The sequence below is a fragment of the Periplaneta americana genome, chromosome 12 (assembly GCF_040183065.1).
Source record: "Periplaneta americana isolate PAMFEO1 chromosome 12, P.americana_PAMFEO1_priV1, whole genome shotgun sequence".
Lineage (NCBI taxonomy): Eukaryota > Metazoa > Arthropoda > Insecta > Blattodea > Blattidae > Periplaneta > Periplaneta americana.
The window spans coordinates 149,387,752-149,405,372 of NC_091128.1; the positions used below are offsets into that span (position 1 = coordinate 149,387,752).

Here is a 17,621-nt window from a genome sequence, read left to right on the forward strand (position 1 = left end):
GCGCGAGCACACGATTCGAAATTTTCACAGATTTTCTTTCATTACATGTAGAGAACAAATATATTTTTGTTTTTAAAGCCATACTAACCACCTGATACCCCGATAATCATTTAGGGACCTTGTGTATTATTTGTTTTTAATTCGGGGTAAGACAATGACAATTTTTTATTAAATGCTGAAACAGATATTCTGTATCATTTGAAATTACAAAACGAGACGTAATTGAAATAAAATGAATGAATTTCAGTCACTTTGCACCACAGTGAATGCTGTAAAAATGGGTCAGAGTTTTGGTATTTGCAGATCGTTACGCTGGAGTGAGATTAGTTCCGGAAACTCCCGCAACGGCGTGGCGTAGTGTTAACTGCCTTGCATATTACAGGCCATAACCTTACGAGGCAATTACTTTGGCTGTTTTATATCGTCCATCAGTGGACGTTTGTCCGTCATTACAACGCTGATGAGATGACATTAAGGTGTCATGTTGTGCCCCATAGCCGTTTTAAAGCTTTGTTTTGGTGGACACTGTGGGGATCACATTATTGCAGTTATAGGCCTAACAACAAAGTTTGTAGTCGCGGATGGGTTTTAACGTCGATCTTCCAGCCAGTTTTCAAAGACCCCAACGCACATATAGCTGACTTGAATTACAACCGCTGCTACAATGCGCGATGGCTAACATGACGTGTAGGAAGACGCACTCTGGCGATCAGGAGTGACGTGCGTCGGTGTATTTATGTTGTATTGTACAGTAGTTTCTATAAGAGTGAAGATAATGCATTTCTTTTACCGTATTTTTTCTAATATCTCGCCCCCTCGAATAAGTATCGCACGCCACTTTGAAAGGCGCAATATATATATATATATATATATATATATATATATATATATAAATTTAACTTTCAATAAATATATTCACAATAAATTGAAATCAATTAAACATAAATACTGATCAGTTAACAAATCCATGTTAATATTGCAGTGTAGGCTTTCAAGGCCGGAGTCTATAGATGTAGATTCATTTTCCGGGCTGAGAGGCCGTGGTGTATTAGTTGGTTTTATACCAGACGTTTCGTCTGCAACTGCGGCAGACATCTTCAGTGGAGTGGTATCCGAGGTCGCAAGACTCTTCTCGGCGTGCCTCAGGTACCTGAGGCACGCCGAGAAGAGTCTTGCGACCTCGGATACCACTCCACTGAAGATGTCTGCCGCAGTTGCAGACGAAACGTCTGGTATAAAACCAACTAATACACCACGGCCTCTCAGCCCGGAAAATGAATCTACATCCATGTTAATATTATCCTCCAATTTACTTCTTGGCCTCCCCAAAGGTCTTTTCCCCTCAGGTATTCCAATTAACACTACAAATATATTTCTGAATTCACTTGTACGTGCTACATGCTCTGCCCATCTCAAACGTCAGTGTTTTCGGATTGTGTTCCGATAATTTCCCTCGTGATAGGTTGAAATTTCCCTTTCATGAGTGAAATTTCCCTCGACCTCTCCTATCTACTTCACTTACTTACAAACTTACTTACTTACAAATGGCTTTTAAGGAACCCGAAGGTTCATTGCCGCCTTCACGTAAGCCCGCCATCGGTCCCTATCCTGTGCAGAATTAATCCAGTCTCTATCATCATACCCCACCTCCCTCAAATCCATTTTAATATTATCCTCCCATCTACGTCTCGGCCTCCCCAAAGGTCTTTTTCCCTCCGATCTCCCAACTAAAACTCTATATGCATTTCTGGATTCGCCCATACGTGCTACATGCTCTGCCCATCTCAAACGTCTGGATTTTAAGTTCCTAATTATGTCAGGTGAAGAATACAATGCGTGCAGTTCTGTGTTGTGTAACTTTCTCCATTCTCCTGTAACTTCATCCCGCTTAGCCCCAAATATTTTCCTAAGCACCTTATTCTCAAACACCTTTAACCTATGTTCCTCTCTCAGAGTGAGAGTCCAAGTTTCACAACCATACAGAAGAACCGGTAATATAACTGTTTTATAAATTCTAACTTTCAGATTTTTTGACAGCAGACTGGATGATAAAAGCTTCTCAACCGAATAATAACGCGCATTTCCCATATTTATTCTGCGTTTAATTTCCTCCCGAGTGTCATTTATATTTGTTACTGTTGCTCCAAGATATTTGAATTTTTCCACCTCTTCGAAGGATAAATCTCCAATTTTTATATTTCCATTTCGTACAATATTCTCGTCACGAGACATAATCATATACTTTGTCTTTTCGGGATTTACTTCCAAACCGATCGCTTTACTTGCTTCAAGTAAAATTTCCGTGTTTTCCCTAATCATTTGTGGATTTTCTCCTAACATATTCACGTCATCCGCATAGACAAGAAGCTGATGTAACCCGTTCAATTCCAAACCCTGCCTGTTATCCTGAACTTTCCTAATGGCATATTCTAGCCTATCTACTTCACTGCCGGAAATAAATGCACTCTGTTTACAACTTCACTTACTTAAGGCACTTGCCTGCCGATCCGAAGTTGCGCTCGGACGCGGGTTCGATTCCCGCTTGGGCTGATTACCTGGTTGGATTTTTTCCGAGGTTTTCCCTTACCGTAAGGCGAATCCTCGGCCTCATCTCGCCAAATATCATATCACTCTCATCAATCCATCGACGCTAAACAACCTCGTAGTTGATACAGCGTCGTCTAATAACCAAGTAAAAAAAGTGTTAAAAATATCTCTCTGACACACATTTTCCCTTTTTTCCCTCAAGGCATCAGTTTTGACTTGGAATGTGAGTAACTTTACTCCATCTGACATCATTGCGTCACATCTCTTTCCTGGTGCACAGTTACCAAATTTCAATATACTTTACTTGCGGCCATAGTGTAGTTATCACAAATTAGTGACCCAATAAAATTAAGACTATCCTATTCCTCCTCGGCGACGAAGAAATCCGAACAAATTAATTTTTTTTCGTCATAGTAATACTATATTTCCGTCGCTGTTATTTCCGGCGTGACTCCTCCTCTTTGCTTACGCCTTAGGAAGTGAAGGCTCTATAAAGTCTAGGTAGATACTATCGTTCGCCATTTTTGTTCTTTTGTTGCCGAGCTACCTGACGAGGAATCTATTTGCCTCACCGTTAAAAATTATCATGTCGTAGCTCCTATGATATTAAATCAAACGCATTGTAATTGTAACAATAATTATTATTAGAGGAGAAAAATTCGCTCCAACGCCGGGGATCGAACCCGGGTCCTTGGTTCTACGTACCAAGCGCTCTAACCACTGATCTACGCCGAAGTACGCCAAAGACCCGGGTTCGATCCCCGGCGCTGGAGCGAATTTTTCTCCTTTAATAATTATTGTTACTATAACAGATAAATTCTGTAGGACCAAAAATTAATCTTTACGTGGCACTGTAACCGAGCAAATAATTGAGCGGCAAATAACGTCCTCGTGTACTTTTTGCGAACGCCAATGAAAGAACAAAGATGGCGGGCGATTATATTATTTGAGGCATTGACATGGGAAAGGTCGTAACTGCCAACAATTCGAATTTTTAGGTTTTTCATTGAGAAGGTAGTAAATGGCCATGCCAATGGCACAGAGAAGGTAGTATGTCCGTATGTAATGAAACGAAGTTGGAAACGTAGCCACAAGATGTTGTAAGTTGTAGGCCTATGTGCACAGCTGTTGGCGCGGAGAAGGTAGTAACTCCTTTTACAACATCAGAGTGTGTCTAGACAAATATGGGCTGATAACTGTGCAGGGCAGAATAAGAATCGGATGATTCTAATGGTCCTGATTTACATTATTGCCAAGAAACATTTTGATTCAGTGGACTTGAAATTCCTGGTTTCAGAACATTCCTACATGCCATGTGATAGGGATTTTTGGCATCAAAGAGAAAATAAAAAAAAAGATGCAAGACCATGGTTCCAGAAGAGGTAAGGCCTAATGATGTAATAATGATGAAGGATGAGGATTTCTTCGACTTTTCTGCAGAATGTGACAAGTTTTTGAATAAAACTCCTATCAAAATCAGCACCCTCAACTGGATTAGACTCTCAAGAGCTGATTTTCCTCTAATAAAAACACGATAATCATTTAATTACCTTCAAATGTGGACAGAGCACAGGATTTTTAAGAAAGAACAGTCATTAACGTCAATCACTAACTTGCAGTGCTTGCAACGCCTTGAAAGAAGACCAGTCGTCCCTGATGCCAAAAAGAGAGACTTGTTATCTATGTTAGACTTTTTCGATGGAAAGTATCATGCATTTTACCGAAAAATTTGTGCATAATGTATAAATAACGTTAATTCTCAGTTTGGGTAAGGAGTAATTTCAATGTTGTATTTTCATAAAATAGGATTTCACAGACTATTACACTTTTACTACGTCACACTACTTTCGACCAATAAAACGGTACGAAAGGACTTCTTTCAACCAATCATGGCTGCTTATCGCACAATTTTATCGCGTCCCTAGGATTTGTTTAATTTTATCGCGTCCCTAACATTTGTTTATTTTTATCACTACCCTAGCATTTGTTTCTTTGTTTGCCAACATTTCAAACTGCACTGGTCTGGACGTCAAAAAACAGAAAATTACAAACCATTCCAGTCGAAGCACAGCACTTTCAAATATGACTCGCATTGGCATTCAAGAACAAGATTTAATAAAGATCACTGGTCATATATGAAGAGCACCATTCGGAAATCCTGAATAAGTTGAGGGATACACCATGTACATCAACGAGTTCACTTCTTTTACGCACACGTCCAATATAACATCAACTGAACCACCTACCACTAAAACATTCAAATTTGAAAATTGTACTTTCAACAATTGTTTCTTTTAAAATTATTCATGTTTATTTTTTATTTCATCATCGTTAATTAAAACGTTTGTTTATTTCATCATCCCTAATTAAAACTTTTCTAACACTTGTTTCTATTATTTAGGTTATGTTTGTTATAGCTTCTGCTATATATTATGGATAGTCACGTATCAGAGATTGTTTAATAATTACTAAGATTTATTGAAAATCATCTGTCAAATGACGTTAATTACTGGGATCCGGGTGATTGAAGTGAAATGCAAATGTTTTAATAAAAATTAAACTGAATCAAGAAAGCCTTCTTGACTAGTAACAGTCCACAGAGTTCAATGATGATTCCATAGTTGGCACAACTGATACCGGTAACAAGAAAACATAATCATAAAACACTACTGCCATCTAGCGTAATGTTGAGATGGTACAATAATACATTTGAAGACAGTTGTATTTTCGTAAGCCAATTAATATTTTATTGTATTGGAGTACTTTGTTACTTCTAATATTTATATACTTTCTTCTAATCGTGTAATAGTCAATTAAATCCCACTCGAGTTTTGATTTTCTCTAGATAAATCAAAACCTCTAGTGAGATTACTGTTGATAAATCTGTGCCAGACTTTTCAAATTTCATATGTAACACAAACATGAGTGTATGCCTTTCATTTAAAGCAATTTCTGTAATAATGTAACTGAGAAAGTGTTCACAAATTAGTTTTTTGCTTCCCCTGAAAAATGTTGTTTTCGGCAGTTACTACCTTTCCCATGTCAGCGCCTCATTTAACGAGCCCTAGGAAGAGCATAACATCATCAGCAGCGAATGACAAGACGCACACGTTTAAATGTAGCCGACCTGCAACGTAATTGGCTACCGGAAATAGCGACGGGACTATAGTTGTGTTCATTCCGAATTACGAGTTCACAGATGTACAGAATGTTGTAATGTAAAGATCTGCTCACCTTGAAGGTCAAGTGATGTAGCCATTGAAACTGGGTTGTTATTGAAGCATCTCAGCTGTCTCGCCTGCTGCCCCGGTAGTGAGTGCTAGTTAATTGCTTACACAGTTCGCGGCGTTTTATGATGCTCTCATAACTTTGTTTCGTCACAAGGGATAATTGAAGAGGCATATTTAACGATCTTTCGTATCGCACAACAACGAAACTCAATCGCCTAACAAGGGTTTATGAAAACTCAACAGCACGGCTCAGTAGAGGTGAAATAATATTTACACGTACGACTACCTCACAAATTAATTAAATTAACTGAAAATCGTCAAAGACAAGAAAGTGTTTCATACTTGCGAAGAAACAACTCTTCAATGTAATCTCAAGCGCCCGAATAAAAATTAATACTATAAAGAACTTGAAGTAAATCACACTTAAGTAACATTTTATTAAATATTGCAACCTCATCTTGCTGTATTATTATTGAATCTCCAGAGGCATAGAAACCCTATTTCAACAAACAAGTTGTGTGCTTGACACACACTTAAGGGGAGAGGATAGTATTATTTTAACTTTTTTTCCTATTTGGTGTAAATTTTTTTTTTGTATGTAGAGAGCTCATAGCTGTGGCAACTCAACCAAATAAAATATTTTGAAAAAAATTATTTGGGGGCCCAAATTAAAAAAAAATACCCAATGCAGGATTGTACTAAAACCGATATATCTAAACCGTTTTTAAAGATAGATTCAAACAATTTTCTGCAATGTATTTGCAAAAGCATGTTCTACAAACTGTCTGTAACAGAATTTTGATATTAGTCCCTACGTTTGTGAAATAAACAATTAAAATTTAATAATAATTTTCTGATTTCCTTTCTTGCAAACAAACGGACGTATTTGAAAATGAAATCAATTAACAAAATTCTGTTACAGAGAAACGTTTTCTAATAGTCTAAAGAATGTGTGTTCTAAATTTCATGGATGTATCTTTAATAGTTCAGAAATTATATCTATTTTTGCCTGGCAATGTATAAAAAAAATGAAGTTACTGGAAACCGATAAAAGCGGGCGTGTGATTTAAAAATCCATAGCGCAGAAAGTTTAAAAATGACGTCTCAACATCCGATAAGGGCACAAATACCCACAAAATGTTATGCAATGCATTCCACACATATCAAAGGGTATTTTAAAGAAAACATTTTTTTAATTTAATTTACCGGAAACAACAATAAAAGTGGGCGAGTGATTTAAAAATCCATAATGCAGGAAGTTTAAAAATGGCGACTCAACATCCGATAAGGTCACAAATACCCACAAAATGTTAGGGGAGAGTCGGGTAGTATCGGACATAGGGTAATATCGGACAGTGAGTTTCTTCCATCTACCACACGATGATAGTACCTGATTGACATGGTTACGTTTCTGTGATGTCGCATAGAGAAACGCAACCATGTCATTCAGGTACTACCATATGGTGGTAGATGAAAGAAACGCACTGTCCGATACTACCCGGCTCTCCCCTATGCTATGCATTCCACACACATATCAAAGGGTATTTTGAAGAAACACTTTTTTTTTTTGAAAATTTAATTTACCAGAAACAACAATAAAAGTGGCCGAGTGATTTAAAAATCCATAACGCAGGAAGTTTAAAAATGGCGACTCAACATCCGATAAGGGCACAGATACCCACAAAATGTTATGCAATGCATTCCACACATATGAAAGAGTATTTTAAAGAAAAAAATTTTTTTTTTTTGGAAAATTTAATTTACCGGAAAGAACAATAAAAGTGGGCGAGTGATTTAAAAATCCATAATGCAGGAAGTTTAAAAATGGCGACTCAACATCCGATAAGGGCACAAATACCCATAAAATGTTATGCTATGCATTCCACACCTATCACAGAGTATTTTAAAGAATATTTTTTTTTTGAAAATTTACTCATTTTCCACCAAAAAATACCATCCTCTCCCCTTAAAAATGAATAAAAAATAATTTTACTGTAACAAACATCATTGGAAACAGCAGCAAGCAACATCTATACCATCAACAACAAAATCACTTCATTTCCAGCAATTAGTTAGAAATATATTCTTATATTAACATGGAACATTGTGCTGCTGGTTCCAGAATTAAATAAGACAGAACTTACCGTCTGGTGGAAGCGACGTCACCGCGCTCCACGGCAAGTAGGAACTTCTTCTCGTCCAGCGAGAGCTGCGCCATCTCTTGATGGGGGCGGATGACGTTCTCCTCCTCCATCATCCCGTGGATGCTGTGCCTCTGCGGAAAGAGACCAGAATTCACTACCCTGCATCGCTGTAACAAGTGGTCTAACTCTTCAAGCACTAAGGTACCTCGCACGCCACTGATATTCTCCAGTGACCGAGAGGTGGCAGTAACAGTCAACACCATCGCACATGATTAATGGGCTACCGGTAGAACTATCTTCTGGTCAGTGGCTGCGCTAACTGTACATCATCTGGACAGAGAACCATTAATTCATAGGCAGCCGGAGATATTGCGCTGCCTACGCCTGATGGGCCAAGAAACGACTTCCTAGAGACTGCGCAGTGGAAGTTCGCTGCTTGGAATCATAATGTAACATTTGTGGCCGGTTTTTCCAAGTATTGTTAGAAAATTTAACGACTGTTAAACTCTAAACAGTTTGTTAATTAATAAAAGTAATATACGTTACAAGAGCGGTATGTTGACGTTTTCATGTCCGAGGAAAATATTGAAAAAGCGAAACGTAGTTGAGCTTTTTTAATTTCCGAGAACATGAAAACAAACATACCGCTCATGTATCGTACATTATTTTGTGAGAAGATCGTTTATTACATACCTGAAAGACGAATTTCTAATTAGTTGCAATGGAATCTCCATGTTGGTTTCTGTTTAATGACGGCAACTTCGGAAAAGCAAAATATCTTTCTTCAACATTGTTGCTATAACATGTTTTCTGAGTTTACTATACTCCAGCAGGCCGTGATATACGTCTGTCTTTTTTTTTCCCCAGTCTGTAAATGCGAACTTAAAACAAACGGTAAGGTTATGTAATGATTTATTTTTTCATTTTAATATTTTAACAATATTATTTATATAACATATTGCAGTAATAACATCGGCATCTGGAATGTTGATTTTTTCACGGCTTCCTTAATGCTACTTGTATCAGGAATGCAATAAGTTTTCGTGGAGTAGTAGACTTTACTTAATTTTTGGAAATATTTAAAAACAATAATTAACATTGCAATTTAGGTGAAATTGCAGTGGTAAGTTTCCAATTTATAATTATTACTATGTTAAACGTCTCTAAAAATAATATGTTAAAAGCCTAAAGCAGTAAAATGAATGTCGCGCTTAAGCGGTAAGAAGAGGGAAATTGTTATGCGTGTTACGTTGGGAATACTGAATGTGGTATTTCACACTTACCGCGTATTGGTTCTGTGCGGAAAACAAGCAAATACGCACGATCTCGCACAAAATTATATGTTTTCAACACCACTTTGGTTTAACAGATTGTTAGCAGTTTGTTAATTTTAAATGTAGGATTTCGGGCAGTTCACTCGTTTAACAGTTAGTTAAATATGGCCGATATCTCCAAAGCTGTTCGAACAGAAGTTACGAAATTTATATTTTGTGTCTCTCTGTAGGGAATGCTAGCATATGACTGGTAATATAACATTTAAAAAATACTTTGGACTGTTTAAATACATCAGTGTTATTTTATTTCTTTCATATTTGGTATCCATAATAGCAATGAGGAAATATACCCTTACTTTGTAATTATTATTCAGCACGTCACCTACAACTTTCATTTGTCAACTGTTTGTTTATGGAGCGTGGCCTACTATAACAGTAATTTCATGTTGTATGATTTATCCGATAAGCAAGTTGTAATACAATATCCGTATAGACGGTATATTTCAATTTTAACATTGTATTACTACTATAACAGGTTGTCATTTTATGCAAGTTTCAGGACTCACTCTATAATATAGAATTTAAAGATTAATTTTAGCCAATCAAAAATTGTCTTACATGTGTAGAATCATTACCAACTGCCGCTGAGTAGTTAAAATAGTGCTAACAGACGTTATACTTAATTGTTGGTTATCTTAAATAAAATTATGTTGAACAATGGAAAATACATTAACAAAGCGTTAAAAATAAACAGACTGTTAATTTAACATTCGTTAAGCAAAATTAAACATTACTTGGACAAACTGGCCATAAGAGATGGAATCATTGACTCGAAAAGCGAGATATCGTCAGAAAAACTGTGTCCCATTTATTTTAGGACATTTCATTAAGATCCAATCTACGCTGAACTTACTCAGGAAGTTCCCAATATGTGACGCTTCTTTCGTTTATATTTCGTGGGCAGCTAAAATTAATCTACTTTCGTTTCATCGTCTTTACCGTAAATTTATACAGTAGCCTATAAAATCACTTTATTGGTTAATTTGAATTGTTAAATGTCAATGCCAATTACTGAGTCTATTGTAAGAGCTGGATCATTTATTGTAAAATGCTGTTTTTAAATTTTAAACTCAAAAAGTTTTAGGCAAAAGACCTTCGTTTTACTGATTTAAATCACGATTTCTCTAGAATCTAGACAGCTACAGTCTTACTAATAAACCGTGTGTAGTTTTTATAGGAAACTTATGCAGATTTGAGATAGAAAACGTTACTAATAAACCGTGTGTAGTTTTTATACGAAACGTATGCAGATTTGAGATAGAAAACGTTACTAATAAACCATGCATAAGCGGTGAATATTTAAACAGTGTGTAACTATACATGGGAATTGCTTTGCAGTAGTTATATACACTAAACCCCTTGTTTAAACCAACGAGTTATATAATATAACTCGTTGGTTTAAGTGTTGTATATAGAGAAAAAATGGCCGCGCCTCTAACAGCTGTTCGTATCGACTGTCATTTTACGATTCTGGTTGCCTAGTAACCACAGAAGAACAAACCAAAGAGCACAGAATAATTAGAATAATATTGTACTCTTTGATCAAAATATAGCGTGCTGTAGAAAGTGCCATTTTCAAATATTCTGTAAACTGCTGACCACTGAATGTTTACGTACTGCAGGGAACGACTGACTAAACAGAATGAAAACAAAGTCGCGGACAGAGATCTTTAACTTGAGGAGATTAATTTAGAATAGGGCAGTTACAACTATTAGAAGAACAAACGGATGTATGAATTTTTATAGACAAGAGCGAATCAGGAGATTTCATACCAACAGATGTTACGAAATTGGTACAACCGTAGTTTTAGAATGATTTAAGACAAGTAATTTAATATTACACCCTATTAAGATCTCGTTTAACTTTTGAATCGACTTTACAATTGCTCCTTTTGTTTACTAACGGACATTAGAATTAGCATTAGCGAAAATTAAAAATCTTCATAAAGTACAATGAAAAGTAATGGAACGGAGAAAAATTCTCTCCGGCGCCGGGATTTGAACCCGGGTTTTCAGCTCTACGTGCTGATGCTTTATCCATTAAGCCACACCGGATACCCCACCCCGGCGTCGGACAGAATCGTCTCAGTTTAAGTTCCAACTCTTGGGTTCCCTCTGGTGGTCGCCCTCTGCACTACGTCATAGATGTCTATGAACGAAGGACTGAAGTCCACACATGTGCTGAAGTGCACTCGTTATGAGTGACTAGTTGGCTGGGATCCGACGGAATAAGCGCCGTCTTAAATCACGAAGTGATTTACGCATATCATATATATTATTTAATGTACCGAAGTACATATGATATTTCCATGCAGATATTCTGCGTCATCATACGATGAAAGAGTAATGGAACGGATCCCGGCCAACTAGTCACTCATAACGAGTGCACCTCAGCACATGTGTGGATTTGAGTCTACGTTCATTAACATCTATGACGTAGTGCAGAGGGCGGCCACTAGAGGGAACCCAAGAGTTGGAACTTAAACTGAGACGATTCTGTCCGACGCCGGGGTGGGTATCCGGTGCGGCTTAGTGGATAAAGCATCAGCACGTAGAGCTGAAAACCAGGGTTCAAATCCCGGCACCGGAGAGAATTTTTCTCCGTTCCATTACTCTTTCATCGTATGATGACGCAGAATATCTGCATTGGAAATATCATATGTACAGGGACATCATTTTATTTTTACTTCAATTTTTATTGTACCTGCGTTTCTAAATGTACTTGACTCCCACTTGCTAACGTCAGTCACGCAAACTTACGGCCGCTGTTGCTAGCAGTGAAATAAAGAGTAGAGAGTACAGTGTGTTTCAGAAATATGTTGTATTTTCCATAGAAAAAGGAGCTTATATTATTGAAGTTTATTTTCACACAGGTATCGTGTGTAGCATAACTGAATTTATCTGTGTGGACTGACAGTGAGCACAAGTGAAGATTAGTGTTACCGAAAGTACGGTACCCTATAATATGGTACGGTACTTAACAGCATTATTTAAACAAGAGTTTTGTTTTACTGTTTGTAGGTATGAAGGACGATAATGGAAACTGGAATTACAATATAACCGAATGTGAACAACAGTTTTTTTTTCACAATTTCCTGATTATATCATTACGGAATATTTTCGTGGAAATGTCATTAATCTGGTAGTTAAATTTAGAGCAACAGAGTGTACAGAAAGAAAGAAAAGTGTAATATGGCCAACAAAGGTGACAGAAGATGCTAGAGAAAGGATGCAGCGAGGTCCTAATAAGTCGGTCAAGAAGTTAGGTGTAGAAATTGGGGTTTCTTACGGAAGTGCTCACAAAATTCTCAGGAATAAATTAGGTTAGTAATATGCTGAATAAAGTAGACATTACATAATGAATATAACCGCATGAAGAGTTGAGTTTGTGAAAATAAATTGTTACTATTCTACTGTTTTTTGATAAAATACTGTAAAAGTAATGATCAAACTGAAAATCGTAATACTGTATTTCTCTGTAACATACATGTATACACTACTTTTCTCACCTCCTATAGCTAGTAAAATGATTTGTTTACATATTGCACTAGTAACACCAAACTCCTGTAATGGAAGGGGGCAACAGTGTTTCCGAGTATAGCCAGGTTAATGTTAAAAATGTTGGTAAAAATAAAGTGATGTCCCTGTACATCGGTACATTAAATAACATACTTCATAAAGTAATTACATGCTTTTACATACTTCAATTTCCATATTTATATATTATTATTATTATTATTATTATTATTATTATTATTATTATTATTAGTGAAAAGTTGCAAAGATCATTGAAAGTAAGTTTCCAAGCAAGTCAGCTACTTTTCAATGTCTTTACCTATAACCTTTATTAGCTCTGGTACGGGGAATGGAAACGAGAAGTATTTCTATTGAACTTACCTCCTCAAGTCGCAAAGTTCAGTAGACCGTGAACTTACAATGTTAACTTGATGAGGTCTGAAAATCTGGGTCATAATGACCCGCAGGGCATACAATGGAAATCGATCACGGCCGAGGAAGCGATAGAGTCTGCGAGTTTGCTGGCTAGCATCTTAATTTCACGTGGATCGACTCATTGACAGCATGAGCGCCATTAGTTCAAGCCCTCTAAGCTCCAGCTTGCCACAAACTCTAACCGCTTTGTCTAATTAAGAGAAATGAGTTCCCTTTCTGTAACCAATACCCATGCACTCAGTGCTGGTCTCTGACGTCCTGTCAACCCACTTGAGGTATGTGGACGTAAGGAGAATAATTGAGCCGGCGTCTGGTACAGTTCCTGGGTAGCTCAGTCTGTAGAGCGTTCATATATTCATATTCTTTATTTGCCTGAAGGTACAAGAATACAAGAGGCCTCGTCAATGTGATAATATAAAGAACAATGTGTCAACATTTAAAATATTAAAAGAGTAAAAAATAATAAAATTTAACTAAAATACTACATCATTTTCAAAAAATGCATTTATATTATAAAAGGGATTATTTTGTAGCCATCTCTTAATCTGAAATTTAAATTGTGTTTCATTAAGTGCCTTTATATTTGTAGGTATCTTATTACATACTTTTATTGCAGTAATTACATATCTTGATTGTGTTTTTTGCAACCTGACATGTGGTACGTTTAATTGATCATTATTTCTTGTTTCATAGCGATGCAGATCTACTATACTTGTATAATTAGTAATATTATTGTTTACATACATTAAAAGTTCAAAAATATATAGATTGTAGACTGTCATAATCTTTTCATTTTTGAAAAGAGATCTACATGATAGTCTGGGTGGTGGCATTGTTAGAATACGAACTGCCTTTTTCTGCAGTAACAGAATGTTTGGAAGGTCAGATCTATTTCCATATAAAAGTAATCCATATCTAATAACACTTTCAAATAGTGCAGAGTAAACTTCTTTTAAATAATGTTTGGGAATCTTGTACATGATACTTCTCAAGAGATAAGTTACTCTAGAAATTCTTTTACATACATAACTGACATGGCTATTCCACCTTAGTTTAGGATCCAAATACATACCCAGCATCTTTACAGATTCATTTATCACATTATTTTGGGTTTGTTTCAAACTTAGACTTAACACATGAGTTTTTTCATCATTAACAATAAATCCATTAATTGAAAACCACTTTCTTATTTCAGCAAATACAACTTGCTTCATAAAATCTAACTCAGCAGTATTATTATGTGTGATAACAAAAGTTGTATCGTCAGCATACATTATAGTTTTGGCCGACACATTGGCGCGCTCAGTCTAAGATCCCGTGTTCGATACCCGGTCCTAGAACAATATTTCCCTTGAAATTATTCGATATGAAGGGCCTCTGTAGTGAAATATTATCCACAAATTTTGACCATCCATACATTAACATACGCTAACAAAACTGTATTAGCTATAAACTATTCACAATTTATCGTCACGTCAACAGAACTTTTTCTACAAAATATGTAGGAACCCGTGAAGCCAAATAAATACGATTGCTGTCACCTGTGCAACTGATGGAGATGAATGTGAGGGAGTACTTCATCAAATATTTGGAGCGACAACCTCACCTACCTTCACATTTCTTATTACATTTTCACTCGAGAAGTCCTTTTCATGTACGCCCACGTTTCAGTAGTATACCACAGACAATTTTGCATTTTCAAGATTCCATTACTTTATGCAAGAGACGGAAAATGGAGTGCAATGTCATAAAGTTCCCTCCATCAAAATACTACATACAGGGATACTACAAATTAACTCTCCGATTTGATTTTCGTTTTCTGCTCACGCTTTACTACTTTCAACAATAAACCAATTAACGACCAGAAGACTGACTTACCAAGTTTTATTTAAGATTCCTCCGGAGCAGCGTAGTTCATAGGTTTTACTGCAAAGCGATGGTTTGTGAAAGTGGCGGCGACAGGAGAAGGGGAAGGTTATTGCGCCCTCGAATTCCAAAGATTTTTCCGCTCTAGATTACAAAAGGATGCAATAAGTAGTAAGACAATTCGTGTTTGGTATTCATTATTAAACCGCATTAGGACTTGCAACCGAATCTCGTACCACAACCGCGCTGCGTTCCTATCTGGACGGCACTTCGTAACATCGGCCCGTAACTGAGCGTTACGGACCGGGGCGCGCTGCATTCCATCGCTTGTCGGTTTTTCTGCGTAACATCAAAGAATTCAGCGCGCTCACGTTGCAGTAAGTGTAGACGTGCGTAGAACCTGGACGCGTAACCACATACTTTGTATAGTAGTGTAAATTATCAATCAATCAATCAATCAATCCATCAATCAATCAATCAATCAATCAATCCATCAATCAATCAATCAATCCATCAATCAATCAATCCATCAATCGATCAATCCATCAATCAATCAATCCATCCATCCATCAATCAATCCATCAATCAATCCATCCATCCATCAATCAATCAATCAATCCATCAATCAATCACATATTCTCTTGGAAAGAGTACAACATCTTTCTTTGTCTGTTTATCCTCAAAGCCCGACAACAAACATTTCGAAGTGCAGACAAAGCAAGTGCTCCTGCCGGTCTTACTGGAGTGGAGATTAAGTCATTTGTCTTAAAACTCTCGAAGACTAGCCTACAGATCTGCACCTGTAAAGCATGGTTTACTAATTATTATAGATAGTACTATATAGCATTGCTCTATTCCTAGCACGTTACGGTATTTAAGGTCAATCATAAAGTGTAAAATGGCGTACCTCTGTCACGCCTCTCGTTATCAGTTTGTGAGCGTGCAACTATGAGATCATGCGCTACTCGAGAACTGAAGCGCTATGTTTGAATGTTGCCTGGGTATAGTTAGAAGACCTGAGGGAAAAATACCTTCGGGGAGGCCGAAACATAGATAGAAGGATAATATTTCAATAGATTTGAAGGAGGTGAGATATGATGGTAGGGACTAGATTAATCTTGCTCAGGATGGGGACCGATGGCGGGCTTATGTGAGGGAGTCAATGAACCTCCGGGTTCTTTAAAAGCCATTTGTAAGTAGTAGTTGTAGTAGTAATAATAATAATAATAATAATAATAATAATAATAATAATAATAATAATAATGATAATAATAATAATAATAATGATAATAATAATAATAATAATAATAATAATAATAATAATATTACTTCTGTATTTACAAATGGCTTTTAAAGAACCCAAAGCTTCATTGCCGCCCTCACATAAGCCCGCCATCGGTCCCTATCCTGAGCTAGATTAATCCAGTCCCTACCATCAAATCCTATCTCCCTCAAATCCATTTAATATTATCCTCTCATGTACGTCTCGGCATCCCAAAAAGTCTCTTTCCCTTCGGTCTACCAAATCACATTCTACTCGTACATGCATTTCTGGATTCGCCCATACGTGCTACATCCCCTGTCCACCTCAAACGTCTGGATTTAATGTTTCTAATTATGTCAGGTGAAAAATACAATGCGTGCAGTTATGCGTTGAGTAACTTTCTCCATTCTCCTGTAACTACATCCTTCAAAATAATTTCCTAAGAACCTTATTCCCAAAATGAGAGTCCAAATTTTACAACCACACAGAACAACCGGTAATATAACTACAGTATTTTATAATTCTAACTTACAGATTTTTTCGAGAGCAGACTGGATGACAAAAGCTTCTCACCCGAATAATAACAGACATTTCCCATATTTATTCTGCGTTTAATTTCCTCCCGAGTATCATTTAGCCTATATTTGTCACTGTTGCTCCAAGACATTTTAATTTTTCCACCTCTTCAAAGGATAAATTTGCAATTTTTATATTTCCATTTTTACCATGTTCTGGTCACGAGACATAATCATATACTTTGTCTTTTCGGGATTTACCTCTAAACCTATCCATTTACTTGCTTCAAGTAAAATCCCCTTTTTCTCCCTAATCGTATGTGAATTTTCTCCTAACATATTCACGTCATCCGCATAGACGAGCAGCTGATGTAACCCGTTCAGTTCCAAACCCTGTCTGTTATCCTGGATTTTCTTAATGGCATATTGTATTGTATTGTATTTATTAACATTCCATGGTATTCATACATGCTTACAGCTAGAATATGGAACAAGTCAAAAAACTTAATACTATTATAAAATCTTAATGTATAGTCACAGTCTAGATGAAATATATACAGACGAGATTTACAATATAATCTACTAGTACAACACATAGTTTTAGTATCAATTTCATGAAGTGTTATTGAATGTCATGAATTCACCTACAGAATAGAAGGCGTGGGAAATTAGGTACTTCTTTAATTTGGCCCTAAATAATTTTATGTTTTGAGTTTCATTTTTTATTTCGATAGGGAGGCTATTAAAAATTTTTACTGCCATCTATGGCA

The 17,621-nt window shown here is 36.6% G+C and overlaps 1 protein-coding gene across 8 annotated transcripts in view; it reads right to left on the bottom strand.

Annotated features, from left to right (window-relative positions):
• The window catches only part of Trpgamma (Transient receptor potential cation channel gamma), a 663,689-nt gene that overhangs the window by 323,568 nt on the left and 322,500 nt on the right, over positions 1-17,621 (bottom strand). For all 8 annotated transcript variants that reach the window (XM_069842256.1, XM_069842254.1, XM_069842252.1 and 5 more), the window contains one exon: positions 7,922-8,052. In XM_069842256.1, the coding sequence (XP_069698357.1) occupies positions 7,922-8,052 (131 nt within the window). The remainder of the gene's footprint in view (positions 1-7,921; positions 8,053-17,621) is intronic.